The following is an 18,134-nucleotide window of genomic DNA, read 5'->3' as shown; positions in this document are numbered from 1 at the left end:
CCACACGAAGCTGCCGATATGTGACCAGTTTTGACCTGCAAAAATGTCAGCGTCGTAGTGTTAATATATAACACTATGGGCTTTTCTAATAGTGACACATCCTCACGTTCCTGGGTCAATCCCACGTGGTTATTTTTGCTTTCAGACGTGGCCAGATTCACTATGACACTGTATTTAGGGTGTTTAGACCTATGACCACAAGTGACCGGCCTAGCGGTTTGTCCTTCTGTGGTCTTACTCAGTCGGCTATCGATACGTCTCCTTGCCTCGTAAGTAACACGAGCAAGGACATAGATGAGAGCTGTTCTCTCTGCGTCTGTTTATTCCTTGAACTTTTGTTAGTTTATCTATAAAATAGCCTACACCTGGGGCCCTTGAGGCAGGAAATGGGGGTAAGCCAAAATTTTTAGGTAATTGTTGTTTTATTCAGATTTTTATCTTTCCTTGATATTAGTAGTTTTTAACCTATCAAAATGTCCATTTTATCTAAGCACTCAGATTTCTTAGCTTATAGTTGTTCCTCAACGTTTCGTTTCATTATCTCTACATCACCTGGGACTATGTTCCTTTTTCCCCTCCTAAAATTGTAAATCTGTGGCTTTGCTCCTTCATCAGTACTGCAGGGTTTACATCTTTTATTAGTTATTTTTCAAGGAACCATTAGGTTTTATTGACAACTGCTATTGTTTTTTGGTTGTTTTTGTTTTTTCAGTCATTTTTGACTAGATCTTTAAAAAAGGCTCTTTCTCCTATTTCCTTTGGATTTACTGTCATATTATTCAAGTTACCCAGCTCCCTATTTATTTTTAACTTAGGCGATGCGTCAGAGACTAGCGGAGGTATATTGAAATCTTCCACCATGACTGTAACTTTATTACATTTTTTTTTACATTTGTAGCAGTTTTTATTTAATTTATTCATGCTATGTTATTTGCACATAAAGTTTTACTGTGGTTTGATTGTACATTTTAGTAACACACAAGAATCCTCTTTTTAATTTCCTTATGCGGTGTGAGTGGAGTTCTCAAAGTTATCTCATAATAAACTGATTTCACTCTCCTGTGCTCTACCCTCTTCCGTTCATTGCCTCCATCCCATGTTTTAATTGGGTGATCATGTTTCTCATCTTTATTTAATCTTTCCTCGTCGCAGATTGCTCTGTTTTCATTAATGCCTATTTTTGTGTCATAAATATAATATTCTCCTCAATCCCGTTAAGAATACAAAGTAGGAGCAGCTTTTAAAGTCTTTCTTCTTTGTTGCTTACAGAGGGGCAATTAGCTCTGACTCCTCCGACAGGTCCTCGTCTTCTGATCTACGGAAGATTTACACACATTCGGTTAATTTTCTTGTTGGCGCGCCATTACAGAGGGAGGATGAAAGAAGAGAATGGAAATGCCCGGTGGTCTCTAAAGAGGAACAGAGGAATTAAGGGAGAAAAGGCCAGAGCGGGGCCTTTTTCTGCTCCTGGGGCTTAAGTGTGTGTGTGAGTGTGCGGCCTCCTTGCTAATTGGCCTGATGGCCCTCGGTAGGCGCCAACGCTGGCACTGCCCGGCTTCACCTGCCTTGCCAACCAAAGCCAAATGGAGCCCAGGATGTCCTGGCGAGCGGGAATGGTGTGGTCTGTGTCGTCTCTCAGACCTACTATACTTCCAAGGACTTGGTGGTACGGATATCTGGTCCCCATTAATGGCGCCATGGTGTGTTGCACCATCTCGGCTCCAGGCTCCGTTGCGCTGAGCGGGGTGGACAGAGATGTGTTTTTCCTTAAGGTTTCCAGCACTTTGTCCTAACGGAGGCAGGATTTCACTTCACTTACGTGAACTGTAGTTTGATTAGGCCCTTTCTCAATTTGGATTCTTTCTCGGATATTCCATTTGGCAAAAATTCCTTTAAGTGACATGTGACTGGCACCCTTGCCTAATTTCCAATGGTGAGGCCACATCCCTCTGCTTTTATGTCCTTGTCGTCATTCCAGGGGGGACCCGTAGAGGATGCAGTTATATATACGCAGGCGCTGCGTCTGCCACCTTGACCTGGAAGTCGTCTTTCCCCACAACCGCAGCTTAAAGGCCCTTCCCGTCTTGCTGATGTCGGGTCGAAATTTTGGTGGGGGCCCAAATAAAAGGAATCAGTTCTGGAAGACCAGCAGGAGTATGAGTAGGGGGTGTGGTTTAAGGAGTTTTCAAGTTATTGAAGACAAGAAATCTATCAGGGACCACGAATGCAAGAAAGGAGTCATTTCCTGGTCAGAAATACAAGATTATCTAGAAACTTTGGAGGTTTGGTGAGATGCAGGAGATTCGTATCTTGGGGAGGAACTAAGGTGTGTTGGAGGCGACAGGTGTCCTTGGTCAGGAGTTTGGGTGTGCACTGGGGCTTCTTTGGAGGGACGAGAATGTCCTCGGGATTAGGAATCTACCAGCGTTGCAGCAGGTGGGTGAATTCCAGCAGGGCGAGGGGAGGATGTCCTCGGAGCCGACTGCTGTTCCGGGCAACTCTTGCACACCTTTCTGTCAAGGTAGACTGGAGTGACGCGTTGGCCCAGCTGTGCCACGGGCAGCTGGATCCTATTCTGAATCCTATTTGGGAAGCCATAACTGTGGGTTTCTTTTAGTTCTGAACCCCCTCTGCCCAGGTCCTCCCTCAGGAAGGCAAGGGACCCCGAGGGGAAGACTTAGAACAGAAGGAGCTCCATGAAACCACCCTGTCTCCCTTCTCCAGGCCCCATCCTATAGGGGTCCTGGGGGTCCCGGGGTCCCGGGAGTGGCCTTCCAGTTAGGTCAGAGCTGGAGCCTTCTGTGCAGCACACTAAAGAGGAGGAAGAGGGTCTTCGGCAAGGAGGCTGAGCCCACTCTTAGAAGGCTGGGCGGCAGGGCCAGCGGGGCAGGGGCTATGAGACAAAGTCTGAAGTCTGGGAATATCCCCTTAACCTATAGGAATTCATTGCCCTCTCCCCACAACCCTGCAGGACCACCTGGGGTCCACAACCCTCATCTCTGACCTGCATTTTAGGGCCCGTGTGTCTCCCCTCTTGGCCTGAATGCCTCAGAAAGCCTCTGTCTTGTCTTTCGAGCCCACCTAGTCCTGAGACCCCGCCTGGACAGGGCAGCTACACAGTGGGCACATGTGCTGAGGACGTCAGATGCTTCTCTGATCCTAGACCGCCTTGGTGAAGGGGCCCAGGCACCAGCCGCACTCCGCATCGCCTCTGGCAGCCAAGGAGCCCTTCTGGTCTCATCGCGCTGGACACACAGAACTGCTGCTATATTCCCCTCAAAGCCGGAAACTCGTCAGTTGATCCCCCAAATCCCTTTTTCCGCTGGGTTGACAACAGCCTTCATGCAAGAAGGGCTCTGTGTTCCATCAGTTCCATCTGCAGCGCTACAAGGAGGAAGCACTGTGGCCCCACTGGCCCCTGTATCCTCTGAGGCTCTGGTGTGGACCGTGAGCGCACGGATGGAGCGCGGCGAGGCCTCAAGACGCGCCCTTAGAAATGACAAAGTCTCGTCTACGCTTACTTGAAAGGAGATGTCTGGGGAGCTCAGAGGTTGCAAAGTAGAGCCTAAGAAGCCCGTGATGGGGTCTGAATCCCCACTGGGCCACTCTGCATGTTCTTTTCTTTTGTTTTTTTTCTGCATGTTCTTTTCTATTTCAGGTGCACTCGGTCCCAACTGGTCATCTCATGGGTTCAAGGATAATCGGGTAGGAGGGAGACGCACCTTCCCAATGCACGCACGTCCCCCACCCCCAGAGAACACATGCCCCAGTGAGTCAGGAACAGCATCTCTGCATAAAGAGCACAGGACTCTCCTATCTGGAGAGAACCCTAAGGGATGGGGCTTATTTAATGCTTTCTCGTTGAGCTTTTCAGGGTAGTGACCTCTGTTGGTCTCTAAGGTCAAGACTCTCCGGCTCCAGGGAATAAAGCTGTATCACGATAAGCTAAAAAAGTGTCTTGGCATAGGATGAAAAGGGATGCGTCCTGTGCAAGATTTGCCTCGTAGCCCATTTCAGTGAAGTAGCCCTTTGGTAAATCCTCCGGAGTCCACGCTTTGATTACATACGTGCTCATGCACCATACGAGTCGCGCACACACACAGAGAAGTGCGAATCACACGTGTGCTCAGCGCCCTAACAAGCCCCTCTCTGCCGTCGAGTCCCAGACACGTGACTCGAATCCACGTCCTTGGACCCCGCTGCCACACACGGGCCACCAACATGGCAAAATAAGCTCCTGAAACGGCCCTGCTCGTCTACAAAACACACGCGCCAACGTACCCGGGAGGGCACACGCGGACTATACTGATGCAGGCCCCCCCGGCCAGGCCAGCCCGCAGACCCGGGGTCGCAGGAACGCGGGTGCACACAGCTACGCAGCCTCCAAGCGCTCCGCTGCCCCGTGGACGGTCATGGTCACCGCCCAAGCGTGACCCACCGGCCACTCCGGCTGCGCCTACAGTTCCTCATCCCGCGGGCAACCCAGCCCGTTCTCGCCCCCGTCTGCGTATGAGGACGGTCAGCTCCCGAGCAAACTCCAAAGCTCCATCCTTAGCCTCTCCCCAGGCCCTTGTCCTTTGGGTTCCCACTCTCTCCCGGACGAGCGAGGATAAGATCCTCGACCTCAGGAGAAGCTGTGGGTCTGTGGGTCGTTCCCACCGACGTAACCGCTGAGCACATTTTTGCCTCCTTTCACTCACATCTTTGCGGAATCTATCGGTTTTACCTTGAGGACGTCGCCTTCTGACAGTTCGAACGTCCTGGCTTTCAGCTGAATCCCCTTCCCCGGCTGGGTCTGGATGGAGTAGATGCACTCGTGGTTGTTGTTGTAGTTCCCGGGGAAGTTGGGGGACAGCAGCGTGCCCTGTGTGCCCGTGACCGAACTCCCACACTCAGCTGGAAGAGAATCACAACAGCCACCGATTAACCCCCATCCGCTCCATCCAGAGCACGAGCCGCTGCGCCGGAGGGCCTTCCGAGGATGACACACCGCTTGCCCTCCTGCCTGCCCATCTGTCCATCTGTCCGCCTGCCCGTAGGGCTGCTCACCAAAGTGTCCTTACGGGTCTGCCCACCTGTCGTCCCGTCCGGTCCCCCCCTCTCTCTCGTTCCACATCTCTCTCTCCCGTGGGGATAGAAGCTAGCCCACCAGGCATCCCGCACTTCCCTAGTGGCAAGAGGCAGCCCCTCCCGACACCTGCTCATCTAGCGTCATAGCAACAGGATGACGGAGGAGGATGTCGGGGCGGAGGGGGTGGTGGTCGAGGGAGGGGAGACGAATCCTTCCACCATCACAGGCCAGAAGCTCAGAGGGCTCAAGAGTAAACAACCGCTGCGAGCGCCTTCCAAACATCCGTCGTTACTCACAAGCGCCAATCCCACAGGGTAGGCAGCACCGTTATCATCCCTATTTTAAAAATAAAGAATCTGGGGATCCCTGGGTGGCTCAGCGGTTTGGAGCCTGCCTTCAGCCCAGGGTGTGATCCTGGAGTCCCGGGATCGAGTCCTGCGTCGGGTCCTGCATGGAGCCTGCTTCTCCCCCTGCCTTTGTCTCTGCCTGTCTCTCTCTTTTGTGAATAAATAAATAAAATCTTTAAAAAAACTTTAAAAAAATAAAGAATCTGGTACTTAGCAGTTGGGGTCAAGTCTCTCCACTCACCAGGAGGAGGGGCCTGAGGGTTCAACCTTCCTGGTCCTGGAATATGAGGCCATTGGGGCTTCGGAGAAAGTTTTAGCGCAGACGCACCAAAACCCGGTTTCCTTCAAAGCCTAATGAACTCACGGCCTCCTCTCGACATCTTTCTCTCCGCCTCCAGGATTAGCCCTCCTTCCCTGGCGTTCCCTTGATTTACGGCAGTCAGCACATCGTCCTTCCCCCGTTTGTTACCACCTCTGTGTCTTCCTCTGCGGGCCCTCCAGGGCTCGGTCCTATTTCTCTCTCCCCCACCCCCACCCCCACCCAGTGCCCAGCAGGTGACTCCCAGGGTCGTCAAGGGTCGTCAAGCCTCTCCCTGTGCCTGTGGGTGGCCCAGCGCCTGTCACGCTGCACCCCGACTGCTTGTTCCTGGCCCGTGTCCCCTGCCCAAAATGTGTGCTCCTTGAAGGCCGGGGTCACGCTTAATGAATCTAAACTTCCAAAGCTTAGCCCAGATTGCTTGTAAAATAAATATTTGTGAAATGAGTGAATGAGTGAATCTGGAGGACACAGACCTCAGAAGATGTACGGTCCTAAAAATAATTAGGTTCCAGAAGGATGTAAACGCACGTCCAGATGGCAGGCACATTACTTGTCTGGACATATGGGGAGCCGGGAGCACGTCTCGAATCTCCGAGGTTGATGGTAGTGAGTCCGCTTTCCCCCAGCCATGCCTCAGTGGCCCTCTTCTAGGCACAGTCATTGGCTGGAAGGGCCTGGACGTCAACCAGCGGCCACATGGTTACCCCGATTGCCTGGAGCCGGAGGTGTGGGCAGAGCCTGCGGTGCAGGAACATGCAGAGCTGCGCCTCTCGTGGTCTCACTTGCACCCTCGTGTGTTCTTATCTCCAAGGCTGCTCCTTGGGACCTTTGAGGACAACGTCCGTGTCCCCCCAACAAGTTCTTGCTCTTTCAATGGGCCCCACTCCCCGGGCCCGGTGTAGCGCAGGACAGCTTCACCGTCCTGGGAGTTTGCATGAGCCGTTACCAGGAGCTGAACGTTGGTGGCCTCAGCCGTGATCTAAGGTGGGGCCCTGGGCAGGTGACGGGGGTTGGTGGCCACGCGAGCGAGCTGCGGAGCCAGCAGAGCCCTCTCCCGGCCTCGCCAGGACGGCAAGGAGGCCGTGGTCTGCAAGCGAGGAGAGGAGCTCCAGCAGCCCCCGAATGTGCTGGCAGCTTGGTCATGGCCGGCTTGGGCTCCAGAACCACGAGAAAGGAGTACCTGGGGCTCAGGCCGCCTGCGGGAGTTTCCTACCGCGGCCTGTGCTGATCACGACACCATTTGTCTAGGGGCCTGTCTGTGTCCCCGTGTGCATGAGGAACATGCCGAGCTGAGGCATGAAACTAAAGGGCCGGCTGTGGACGGGCAGCCTCAGTACCTTTTCCGGGGTCCCAGGATGTGGGGGATGCTGAGGGCCCTGCACGTGCAGCCACGCGTTACCCAGGCCTCCTGAAGCTGCTCTCCCCGATTTCTGGAGCCAGACACTAGTCCCCTCCCCCGGGGAGAGGGCGGCCGCCAAGGTGTGTCCACACTCTGAACCTCGGTCTCTCGATCCGCCTTCCCCTGGGCAGCAGTAGCGTCCTTGTGAGGCCACAGAGAATAAACGCATGAGATTTCACGAGAAAGCAAGCGAACACGTGGGAAGTGGTCACACCTGGGAGGCTCTCAGCGTCATTCCTCCTTCATCTCCCCGCCTGTGGCAGGTGGCTCTGTGCGGCTCACCCGTTTCCGTCTGGAGCCCCATGTGCCCGCGCTCGAGAGGGGGGTACTGGCTGCACCCACTGCCCCTGACGCCTCCTGCCCTAAACTACTAAATCTGGCTCCCCTTAAACGTGGGCTTTGGTGTGTCACTGGACACCTTCCCCGGCCTCGGTTTCCCGAACGACAGCTCTGCGGTCGTCGCCGCCCTGTCTCCTCTCCCCCACGTCCCGACACCTTGACGAGGATAGACACAGAGAGGGCAGTTTCAGAGGGGCCCAGTCCTTGGCCCATCAGCAGCATCTGTCTCGGGTACCGGGGAGGGTACAGGGGGCAGAGGGGGCAGGACACGGGCTTCTGGGGGCGTTTCCAAGGCGACAGGGGAGCAGAGATGCATCGAAGCGCTAAATGCAAGCGTAAGTGGAAACAAATGAATGTCCTGGAGAAACAAGCGTCACATGCACGGGGCAGTGCTGCAGCCGGCCGAGGCTCTGGGACCCCCGTCGTCCCCCTCAGTCGAGGCCTCGTTAAGGGCAGGGGCTGGGTCTTGTCCATCAGTCTGGGGCTCTGCAGGCGGGGGGCTCTCTCTTGTCTGTCACACCGGGGCTCCCAAGGACGGGCCGGGTCTCCTGCAGCAGCGGGGCCCGGGGTGTCAGGGCTGTCTCTTCCACGCCAAGGTCAGGGGCCGTGTCCTCCCATCACACCGTGCATTAGAGCCCAGGCCGCTCGTCTCCTTGGCAGCTGGGCCTGTGTCCTGGTAACACCGCATGGGCTGAGGCCACCCACATACACCCCCGGTGCAGGTGGCCCCTGGGAGCACGCCCAGGGTGGGCACTCCCAGGGAACCTCCGCCCAAGGCTCCGTCGCAGGGCTGGTGGTAATTAGAGGTGACTGTAATTGCCGTGCAGTGTTAATGACACACGAAGCAGAAGACAAATGAAATGATGAAAATGTTGTGAGGTGTCGTGAACAAACAGTAATTGTAATAATAACCTAAAGAATGAGTTTATGTAATGAGATCAATGAGGCAGGAGCTTACGGAGCGCGTACATCTGTGGTCCCGGATAATCCCGTTCAAGGAAAATTTCCCCCAGAACCGCTTGGCTGAGGACGTTTGCTCGGAGGGGGATGGAGCTGCTGGCGGCCAGAGAGAGCCTGGGCCTTGGGGGGCGCGTGTGGGTGCGAAGATGCGTCCAGGTCGGGCAGGCGGATGTTCTGGGGGTGCTCATGGGAGGGAGGGACGATCTAACTGGTCAGAACGGGATCCACTAGGCGACTGCACAGTCGCCCTCCGAGCTTGTCAAAGCTCATTGGTCATTGATGACGAGGAGCAGGTAACTGGCGAACGGGGGGGATTATGTGGCCTGAGCGAACGCTGCCGTGGGGTCCGGAATGAGGCCTGCGGGTTGCTCTACCGGAGGAGGCTGGCGCCGCGGCTGAGGCGGGCGGGGACGGGACCCGGGGGCCTGGGCCTGCAGCTCCAGCCGGTCGGCCCGGCCAGCGGGGTCACAGGTGCCTCTGCAGCGCCCGGCCCACCGCACGGCCCCGCGTCGGGCAGAGCAGGGCCGCCCTGGGACCCGCGAAGGATGCGCCGGGCCCGCGGCTCTGACCCGCCTTCCCGGGGCAGCCCTGGAGGCCGGCCTGTGGGCTCGCGGCCCACGCGGCTCTCCTGTCTCACGCAATCGGCTGACGTCTGGCCCCCGCCCCGGTAGTGAAGCAAAATGAAAGCACGTGACCACCTACCAACACACCTTGGCAGAGGCGAACTCCACAGGCGCCGTCTGCCCCCCAGGCACGTGATGCGGGCCGTGCCCTCCAGGCGGTACCCGGGGAAGCAGGAGAAGGTCAAGGTGTCGCCCACGCCGAACTGCAGGCCCTTGCGGATGCTGTAGGCCGGGACCTCAGGCTCCTCGCACGGCTCCAGGTCATACTCTGGAAAAGCGGCCAGAGAGCGGGCTCAGAGGCGGACCTGGAACCGCAGGGACGGGAACACCGGGGACGGGGCCGGACGGCGGAGCCCACGCATGGAGCTCGGAGCCCGGAGCTGAGGGGGGTTGAGCTCCCAGGAAGGGCGGAGGCGGTGCGTGCGGTCGGGCCGGGGCCCTCAGCCACCAGCGTGCTGCCCGGGGGCGCGAGGATGGCCCTCAGCGCTGCGTTAAGCTCAAGCCTGGGCTTGGGGACTCGGCTGCCTCGTGTCCCCACACGACCAGGTAATTTCCGTCAGCTTGGTTCTGGAGAATCCGAACGCATAACCCAGCTGAGGGCAATGCCCGGCGGGAGAAGGAATCCGTCTGGGCCGGGCTGGGCCTCAGGGCGCACCCACGGCCGGGGATCTGCCCGCAGCCTCTGGTGATGGCACCGAGGTGGCCATTCCCATCGTCCCCGACGGTATCCCCCTTTTAGGCCACAGTGCCCCGGGCTCCATGTGGTAAAGAGGAGGAGGGTCCCTCCGATGGGACGGGACGGGACGGGACGCAGCGGCTGCAAAGGCCCTCGGCCCAGCCCTGTGCAGCCCGGGCAGGTGGGGGGCTCTGGGGCAGGGGCGGCTCGTGGTTGGGCTGGGCCGCGTCCCTGTTCCTAGAGGCCAGATGGCTCCTGCCCACCCTGGGGACCCTGTGTGATAAGAGCGGGACTCGAGGGGCGCTGGGAGGCCTTGGGGCTGGAGCAGCGAGGGGTCTTCTTGGCTTCCTGAATGCCAAGTTAAAGAGCTTCCTTTCCAGTTTTCCTAAACAGAGATAGATACCTGTCACTCCCCACCAGCACAGGAGCGGGCGGCCCCACAGGGGACTCAGAGACTCCGCCACGTTCATTTCCAATCCCCTTCTTAGTGTTTGGATTTGTTTTTTAATTGCTGGGGCCGTGACATAGCGCAGGTGAAATCAGGAGAAGAACCGGAGGACACTGGGGTGGGAGGGGCGCCTTGGTCCAAGCAGCAGCGTGGCTGATTTTCAGGGTGGACCTTAAACACCTTCTGGGACTCGGGGCCCCCGGAACCTGCTTCCCGGCGCCTTCGGGGAGGGCCTCGCTGTGTGGAGCCCAAGTCCCTGTTGTTGCACCTGCCGGCGAGGCGGGCGCTGGCGGCCCAGGGACACGTCGAGCGCCCCGCACTCGCTTCCGCTTCGCACTGTACCTGCGAAGGTGATGTTGAACCCCTCGTAGGACATGGAGAAGTCGGACACGAAGCGGACCTGGGCGGTGAAGTTGCCGTAGAGCCCGGCGCTGATGGGGGCCGGCAGCCGCGAGCCGGTCAGCTGCCTCAGGGGCTGCGAGAAGCTGCCGTTCTCGGTGATGAGCAAGTAGTCGTGGCCACTCTCCAGGTGGAAGGTGTGGAACGTAAAGAACACACCTGCCAAGAGAGCGCAAGGCTGCAGGACGGCGGCCGCCACTGCAGGACGGGGTCTGCACGGACTGGCCCATCCGGGAGCCCAGCCCAACGGTGCCCGAATGATCCGACACGCCGTGGGCCAGGGACGCCGCGTCACGGTTATCAGAGTTGAGACTTACAGCTGGGTCCGCAGAGAGGGACCATTCATTCATTCATAGACTCACTCATTCATTCCTCAACGAGTATTTGCATATTTGACAAGCGCGTCCCACAGGCGGGGACCCGAGGCCAGGGGGCGAGGAGGCCGATGGACACGACATCGAACCGCTACCGTTCGGAGCGACAGACGCTGTGTCAAACGTAGTGCAGCATGTGCTGGGGGCGGAAAGCCAAGCGGTCACCCAGGGCAGTGCCGCTCGCTAGCGAGTCACGCGCAGTAGCTGCGTGTCACCGTGCCCTGGGTGTCGGCTGCCCCACGGTTGGTGCCTCCCGGCTGGAAGAGAAGATAGGAAAACCCAGGGAATCCCACCAATGACTCTATGCTCATCTCCATTATACAGCTGAGGAAACTGAGGCACAAACAGATTAAAGTCACTTGTCCGAGGCCGCCCAGGCAGCAGGAGGCAGAGCTGGGGCTAGATCCACTCACTATTCCCAGTCCACAGGCATCGCCGGCGGGCTCCCTAGGAACGCGGAACATCAGTCTCCACCAGGGACCTTCCAGGGAGAGCCTGCATGCTAGCGACCCCCGGGAGCTCGGGAGGCACAGGGACCCCGAGGAACACGTCTCTACACAATTACTGACGGGTTCTTGCGGGATGATGCTTGGAGCCAAGCTCTCCCTGCTAAAATACACCCTAGATGTTTTCACAGTCTTGCCCCTCTGTGGATGGGAGCTGGAGACCCCGGGTACTTGGGGTGCTACAGGTGGGGGTAGGGGACGCAGAGCCCCGTATGGGTGGTGCAACCAGGCAAGCGCTGGTAAATGTCCCGTGCCAGGCAACCGAGATGCATCTATTTATCTATTTCCTCGAAGAAATGGCTCCTAAGCACTTACTAAGCGCCAGGCCTGGGCTCAGCACCAAGAAAGGTCTCCAGCGTAGTGGGGGAGACACGTCAACAGTGAGAGTCCAGAATGGGGACATGGAAGAAGAAGAGCAAGAGGGGTGGGAAGGCTTCACGGGGTCATAATCTTTGACGTGAGGGGCATGAGCACCTTGGGGGTGCACAGGTACGTGCTCCCACGTGTATCCTATCCTCCCAGCACGTAAACACGTGTGCACACGAGAAACTGTCCTCAGGCCACAGAGCTGGGGAAAAGGCTCAGTGGAACGTACGTCCCTTCCCGCTCGGCCGGACCTCAGGTTGGATGGAGGGCGGATCAGACTCTGGACGGGGAACTGGAGCTGATGAAGCACCAAGCCCCACACCCCACTGTTCAGCGCCTCCGCTGGGGTGAACATCTGGCTGGCATCCTGAGGATGAGCAAACAACCGAGGTGGAGCCCCTGGGTTTCCCAGCTGCGCTGATTGCCTGGGGCTCCTGTGGCCATTGTGACACAGTGAAGACCTTGTCACAGAGACAGGCCCCACGTTGGAGTCTGAACCCAAATTTGGTGTGACAAGTGCACACACGAACTCACACTTCACTGGAGTGACCACAACAAACAATCAGAGTCATTAGCCTAATGGATCTGTTAACCTGAGATCCTTCTACACGCACTGCCCTCTGTAGAAGGGTCTGGGCTCCATCTAATTCGATTCATATGAATATTTCTTGAGTTCCTTGTGTGCCAGGCATAGAGCCAGGGCCTGGGGAAGTGGCCAGAAACCAGGCAGGGGTGTCTCTCAAGGAGATCAGGGTCTGGGGGGAGACAGATAAGGGAAATTCTGTACAGTGGGGTAAGATATGGGCGCAGAAGGGCGCATGATCGTGTGGGAGCCCACGGAGGGAAACCCAACCCATACCCAGAGCCGGGGAGAAGGGGTCAGAAAGGCTCAGTGGAGGAAGTGAGCTCAGAAGATGAAGAGCCGGCCGTAGCGGAGTGATGGTGATGGCGCAAGGGGAGCAAATGTTCCAGAGAGAAGGCCGTCATCCCAATGCACAGAGCTCTGGAGGACAATGAAGGTCTGGGAAGTTCTAGGAACTGAAGGAGTCTCAATGTAGCTAGGACTCAGTGCTTACGGGGCTCAGGAGGAGGCTGAAAAATGTGAGCAAGGGCTATGGGCTCACACCAGCGACTTTACAATTTTGAGCTCTACGCTAAGCATCTGGTGAAGCCTTTAAATGGTTCTGAGGACCATTTAGTGACCTGGTCATACCCCGGTGACCCTGTGCTGAGTCTCAGCCCGGGACACCTTCTATCCTGGTTAATTCTTGCTCGTCCCTGAGGCCTGGCCTGGTTTCAACTTTAGGACGCCCACCTGACGAAGCCCCAGGCTGGCCTCCGGAGGTGTGACACCTCTAACCACTCCTGGCTGTGCTATGTCAGACGGTCTGTCCCTACCACTGGACCATGAACTTCCTGAGGGCAGGCAATGCCAGAGCCGCTCGCTCTACTGGGTTCTCCCAGCACCCAGCGTAAGCCCAAGCATAAAATAAGCATTTGCTAAATATCTGAATTGCATTGACTTCTAGGCAAAGACACACATAGAAAAAAGCATAAAGAAGCACACACCCATATAATCACAGACGCCAGACAGAAAATTATGACTATAGGAGGCTGTTGGTCTAAGGATCCCGAGGAAGCTGCTTTCTTTCCCTATTAGAGCAGCCTGGGGTTCCTGCGGTGGCCAACTCTGGCCCAGCCTTGGTGGAAAGAGCCCTGCAGGATGATCAAAGCCCTGCCCCGATCCCACCTCTCCTTGGGAATGACACCGCGCGGGGGGAGCCTCACCCAGACTGCCTAGAGAGTCTTATCTCCCCGCCATCCTAATCCCAGTTAGGCCAGGCCTATTAAAGGCAAAAGTGAAAGCGCTGAAGTACACGTAGGGAGTCTTTAAGTGGCTTTTTTTTTTAATTTCTTTTTTTATACAAATAGTATAGTTTACATGTAATATATGTTGATTGCTCAAAATTAGAAAAAAGTGAGAGGATGAAAATAAGAGAGTAGTACCACTAACATCTTGGGGCATATCTTTTCAGACGGTTTTCTTTTTTTTTTTTTTTAAGGTTTTATTTATTTATTCACGAGAGAGGCAGAGACATAGGTGGAGGGAAAAGCAGGCTCCATGCAGGGAGCCCGATGTGGGACTCGATCCCAGGTCTCCAGGATCACGTCCTGGGCTGAAGGTGGCACTAAACCACTGAGCCACCTGGGCTGCCCCAGACAGTTTTCTACACACATATCCTTGTTTATTTTTTTATTAACTGAATATGTTCTTTTGGCAAACATCTCTTTTGACCTAACAACATATTATAACTATCCCTGTAGGTCTTTATTATTTTTTTTTAAATTTTAAAAATATTTTATTTATTTATTTTAGAGAGAGAGAAAGAAAGAGAGAGCGAGAGAGAGGGTGGAGCTTGATCCCATGAGCCTGAGATCATGACCTGAGCCAGAATCAAGAGTCAAAAGTTTAACCGACTGAGCCACCCAGGCACCCCAGCCCTGTAGGTTTTTAAATATTCCCTCATATTATGCCTTTTAGTAGCTGCACAGTATTGCATTATATACAGGTTATATGTTTATTCGACATTTCCTTACTTTTTAAAAAAAGATTTTATTTATTTATTCATGAGAGACACAGAGAGAGAGAGGCAGAGGGAGAAGCAGGCTCCATGCAGGGAGCCCGATGCGGGACTCGATCCCGGGCCTCCAGGATCAGGCCCTGGGCCAAAGGGGGTGCTAAACCACTGAGCCACCCATGGATCCCCTCAACATTTCCTTATTGATGGACATTTGAGTAGCTAACTAATCCTCCAATAAATAAAGTATTTTAGGAAGTGTCATTGCAGCTGCATCTTGATGTACAATAGTATTTTTTTTTCCAGGTAAATTCTAAGGAGTGGAATTGCTGGTCCATGTATATTTTGAAGGCTTCTGATTCATACCATGGAATCATCATCTAGGGAGTCTCAGCTATTTCACACAATGTCAGCACTGAAGAAGAGTGCTTGTGTCTGCACACTGTCTCCCACTGTTAGGATTTTCTCTGCTGACTTGGAAGAAGAAATGGTTATTTCATTACTGGTTGACTTTTCATTTCTTTAATTATGAGTGGGGTCAGTGTCCTTTCATTTCTATTTCTTCTATTATGAAGGGTTTATAGCTTTGCTCATTTCATAGGCCTGGAGACCAGGTGTATTTTTCTTAATAATGTTTATAATTAATTAATTAATTAATTAATTAATTAATTTTATTAATTTAATTTTTTAATTATTTTTTTTTCTTAACAATTTTTAGGAGCTCCTCATGCATCAGGTTGGTAATCTTTTTTTTAAAAATAGATTTTATTTATTCATTAGGGACACAGAGAGAGAGAGAGAGGCAGAGACACAGGCAGAGGGAGAAGCAGGCTCCATGCAGGGAGCCAGACGTGGGACTCGATCCCGGGACTCTAAGATCACGCCCTGGGCCAGAGGCAGGCGCTAAACCACTGAGCCACCCAGGGATCCCCCAGGTTGGTAATCTTGAGTTGATTATATACGTTGAAAATAATTTTGTTCACTTACTATCTGAAATTTTTATGTTTTTTTTTACATAAACCCATCCCAAGTTTTATTTAATCAAATCTTACAGTCTTTGCTTTTATGGACTCTGCTTTTAGTATAACTTGTTATAGTATATCCCCACCTGAGGTTAGATTTTCATGTTATTCTTTTTTTTTTTTTTCATGTTTTTCTATACTGAAATTTATGTAGTTGAATGTATGAGGTCTGTTTGGTTCCTTTTCCTTCTTTCCCAAGTGTTTAAGCCTACTGTTTTGAAACAATTTATTAAATAATCCATTCTCTCTTCAGTGGAGTGGAAATGACACTTTAATTATATACTATAAACTGTCTCTCCTTCTCTCGCCACACACACATACGCATGAGTGTGCGTGTGCACAAACTCCCCCCCCCCCCCACACACACACACGTGTGCAGAGGACTCTACGTCTGGACCTTTATATGCCTGCACTGGTTTGTGTGTCCAACACTCACACCACATTGTTAGAATTATTTTAGCCAATAACATTTTACAATCTGGAAGAGTTACTCTTTCTTTTATAATGTTTTCTTGGCTTTTCTACATGTTAATTCTCCTAGATCAGAGGTACTTATTCAAGGCCATGCATCAGGTTTACTAGTGAAGTGTTCTGAACTCAAGGATGCTTGTTTTCCACCTCTGGCGTAGAGAACCGAAAGCTCTACGGTGCAATCTAAGCACTAATGTATTTGCTAAAGTGCAGAGGGGTTAAGAACCACGACCCTGGATGAGCTTCAGAATAAGCTTCCGAGGATAGAAGCCATACGTGCCTGGTTACCATGTATTCCCGGCCCACGTCAGTAGCATTATTCAATAAATATTTGTCAAATCAAAGACTGTTTTGCTTACTGTTTATTTCTAACCAGCACCCGTACTTTGAACTCAGACCTCCAAAGACCATTCATGGTAGGGGAGTTGAGATAACCTGGTGAGGAATATGAGGATATGAGATATGATATATGAGATATGAGGATATGAGATAACCTGGTGAGGAATATGAGGAATATGAGGAATATGGCATCTGAGGAACAGTTGAGCTATGTAAGAAGAGGATCATGGGTCCAGGGTCTGAAGGGTGAATGTGAAGGAAGAGGGCAGATGGATCCTATGTTCCTCCAGGACACAGAACAAGGGGAAAAGCTTCAGGAACACCTAATAGGCTATTAGGACAGGTCAGATCTATCAAAAAAATGACAGCAGGTGCCCATTTGCTAAGCGGGTTGGCCACCTTCCCACCGCTGGGGGTGTTTAGGTGTGGTGCCATCTTATGGGGAGCAATTAGGGAAGAACCCTACATTATGTAGGTTTAGACAGCTGCTAACCTCCATGATCTCTTCTAGCATGGACATTTTAGAGTCTTAAAAATAGTCATTGCACAAATTCTGTGATGCAAAGAGATGGGAAGCTTCTAGGAGTTTTCCTGTTGATGAAAAAATGCAGACCAAGCCCTGAGGACCCTACGTAGGGAGACACTCCCCCCCCCAACGAGGTCACTTTGGCCTGAGGAATGTGGCACCCTGCCCACATTACATCCCAACACTTGCTACAGGCCTAACCACTCACCTTTGCCATGGGATGTTTCAATAATCCAGGTGCAGTTCAAATTGTTGGGGTAGAAGTCAGGGAACCCTGGTGACAAGATGGTCCCACTGGAACCTTGGATGAAGCCACCGCAGAGTGCTGTGGGAGTAAAGAAGGTGGTGAAAGGCTGCAGTGGCCCAGGGAGGCCCCCCTCCCTCCCCTGCACCCCTGTCCCCAACCAACCAATCCTCCTGGGAGCCTGGGAGCCTGGGAACCATCTCCTCTCAGCCCTCAACCCTCGCTGATGGGTGGGAGAGGCTGTGCGCCTTCCAGCTCCTGATTTCTCATAGCAAGAAAGGAATCCGTGACCTCAACACCCCTTGTGGGATGTGTCTCACCTTCACAGCTGGGCAGGGCCCGGCTCCACTGGAAGTTAGGCTCACACTCCAGGGGTTCCCCGTCGCTTAGTGTGTAGCCCGAGTCACAGCTGAAGGTCACCAGAGCGCCCACGTAGAAGTCATTCCCGTGGCGCTGCCCGTTTACAGGGATCCCTGGATCCAGACAGTGGTCTGACTGCAGAGTGATAGCTGGAAAAGAGAGCCCAGAGCTGGAACAGACAGCTAGCTGTCGCCGCAGGGGAACCCCAGCGGTCACAGAGGCGGGGAGGGGGAACCTGGGTGACAGACAGCTGGCCGTCATTTACCCCCATGTCACGTGTGGCTGTCGTTATCTGCTGCAAGGGTATTTGAGGACTTATCTGCCGGACAGAACAAGCGGATTCCCTTCTTTGTTCATCCATCCATTCATTCAATTAACACACGTTGAGCGTCCACTATGGTTCAGACAGCACGCCAGGTCTTAGGGACCCAGGTCTTAGGTTTTAGGGACCCATTTTCTTAGGGACGCCAGGTCTTAGGGACCCATTGTCTTAGGGATGCCAGGTCTTAGGGACCCATTTTCTTAGGGACGCCAGGTCTTAGGGACCCATTTTCTTAGGGACACCAGGTCTTAGGGATGCCAGATCTTAGGAACCCATTTTCTTAGGGACGCCAGGTCTTAGGGACCCATTGTCTTAGGGACACCAGGTCTTAGGGACCCATTTTCTTAGGGACGCCAGGTCTTAGGGACCCATTGTCTTAGGGACGCCAGGTTTTAGGGACCCATTTTCTTAGGGACGCCAGGTTTTAGGGACCCATTTTCTTAG

General features: G+C 53.8%; 1 protein-coding gene across 1 annotated transcript in view; it reads right to left on the bottom strand.

Moving 5' to 3' along the window:
- CSMD2 (CUB and Sushi multiple domains 2) overlaps positions 1 to 18,134 on the bottom strand; it is a gene marked incomplete at its 5' end in the record, with an annotated part of 437,990 nt that overhangs the window by 161,231 nt on the left and 258,625 nt on the right. Inside the window, 5 exons of the mRNA XM_038557633.1 lie at positions 4,727 to 4,896; positions 9,138 to 9,326; positions 10,525 to 10,740; positions 16,973 to 17,089; positions 17,329 to 17,517. Of these exons, the coding sequence (XP_038413561.1) occupies positions 4,727 to 4,896; positions 9,138 to 9,326; positions 10,525 to 10,740; positions 16,973 to 17,089; positions 17,329 to 17,517 (881 nt within the window). The remainder of the gene's footprint in view (positions 1 to 4,726; positions 4,897 to 9,137; positions 9,327 to 10,524; positions 10,741 to 16,972; positions 17,090 to 17,328; positions 17,518 to 18,134) is intronic.

This window comes from Canis lupus, chromosome 15, assembly GCF_011100685.1.
Source record: "Canis lupus familiaris isolate Mischka breed German Shepherd chromosome 15, alternate assembly UU_Cfam_GSD_1.0, whole genome shotgun sequence".
NCBI lineage: Eukaryota > Metazoa > Chordata > Mammalia > Carnivora > Canidae > Canis > Canis lupus.
The sequence above is the reverse complement of the archived record's forward strand: the minus strand, read 5'-3'. Positions and strand labels throughout refer to the sequence as shown.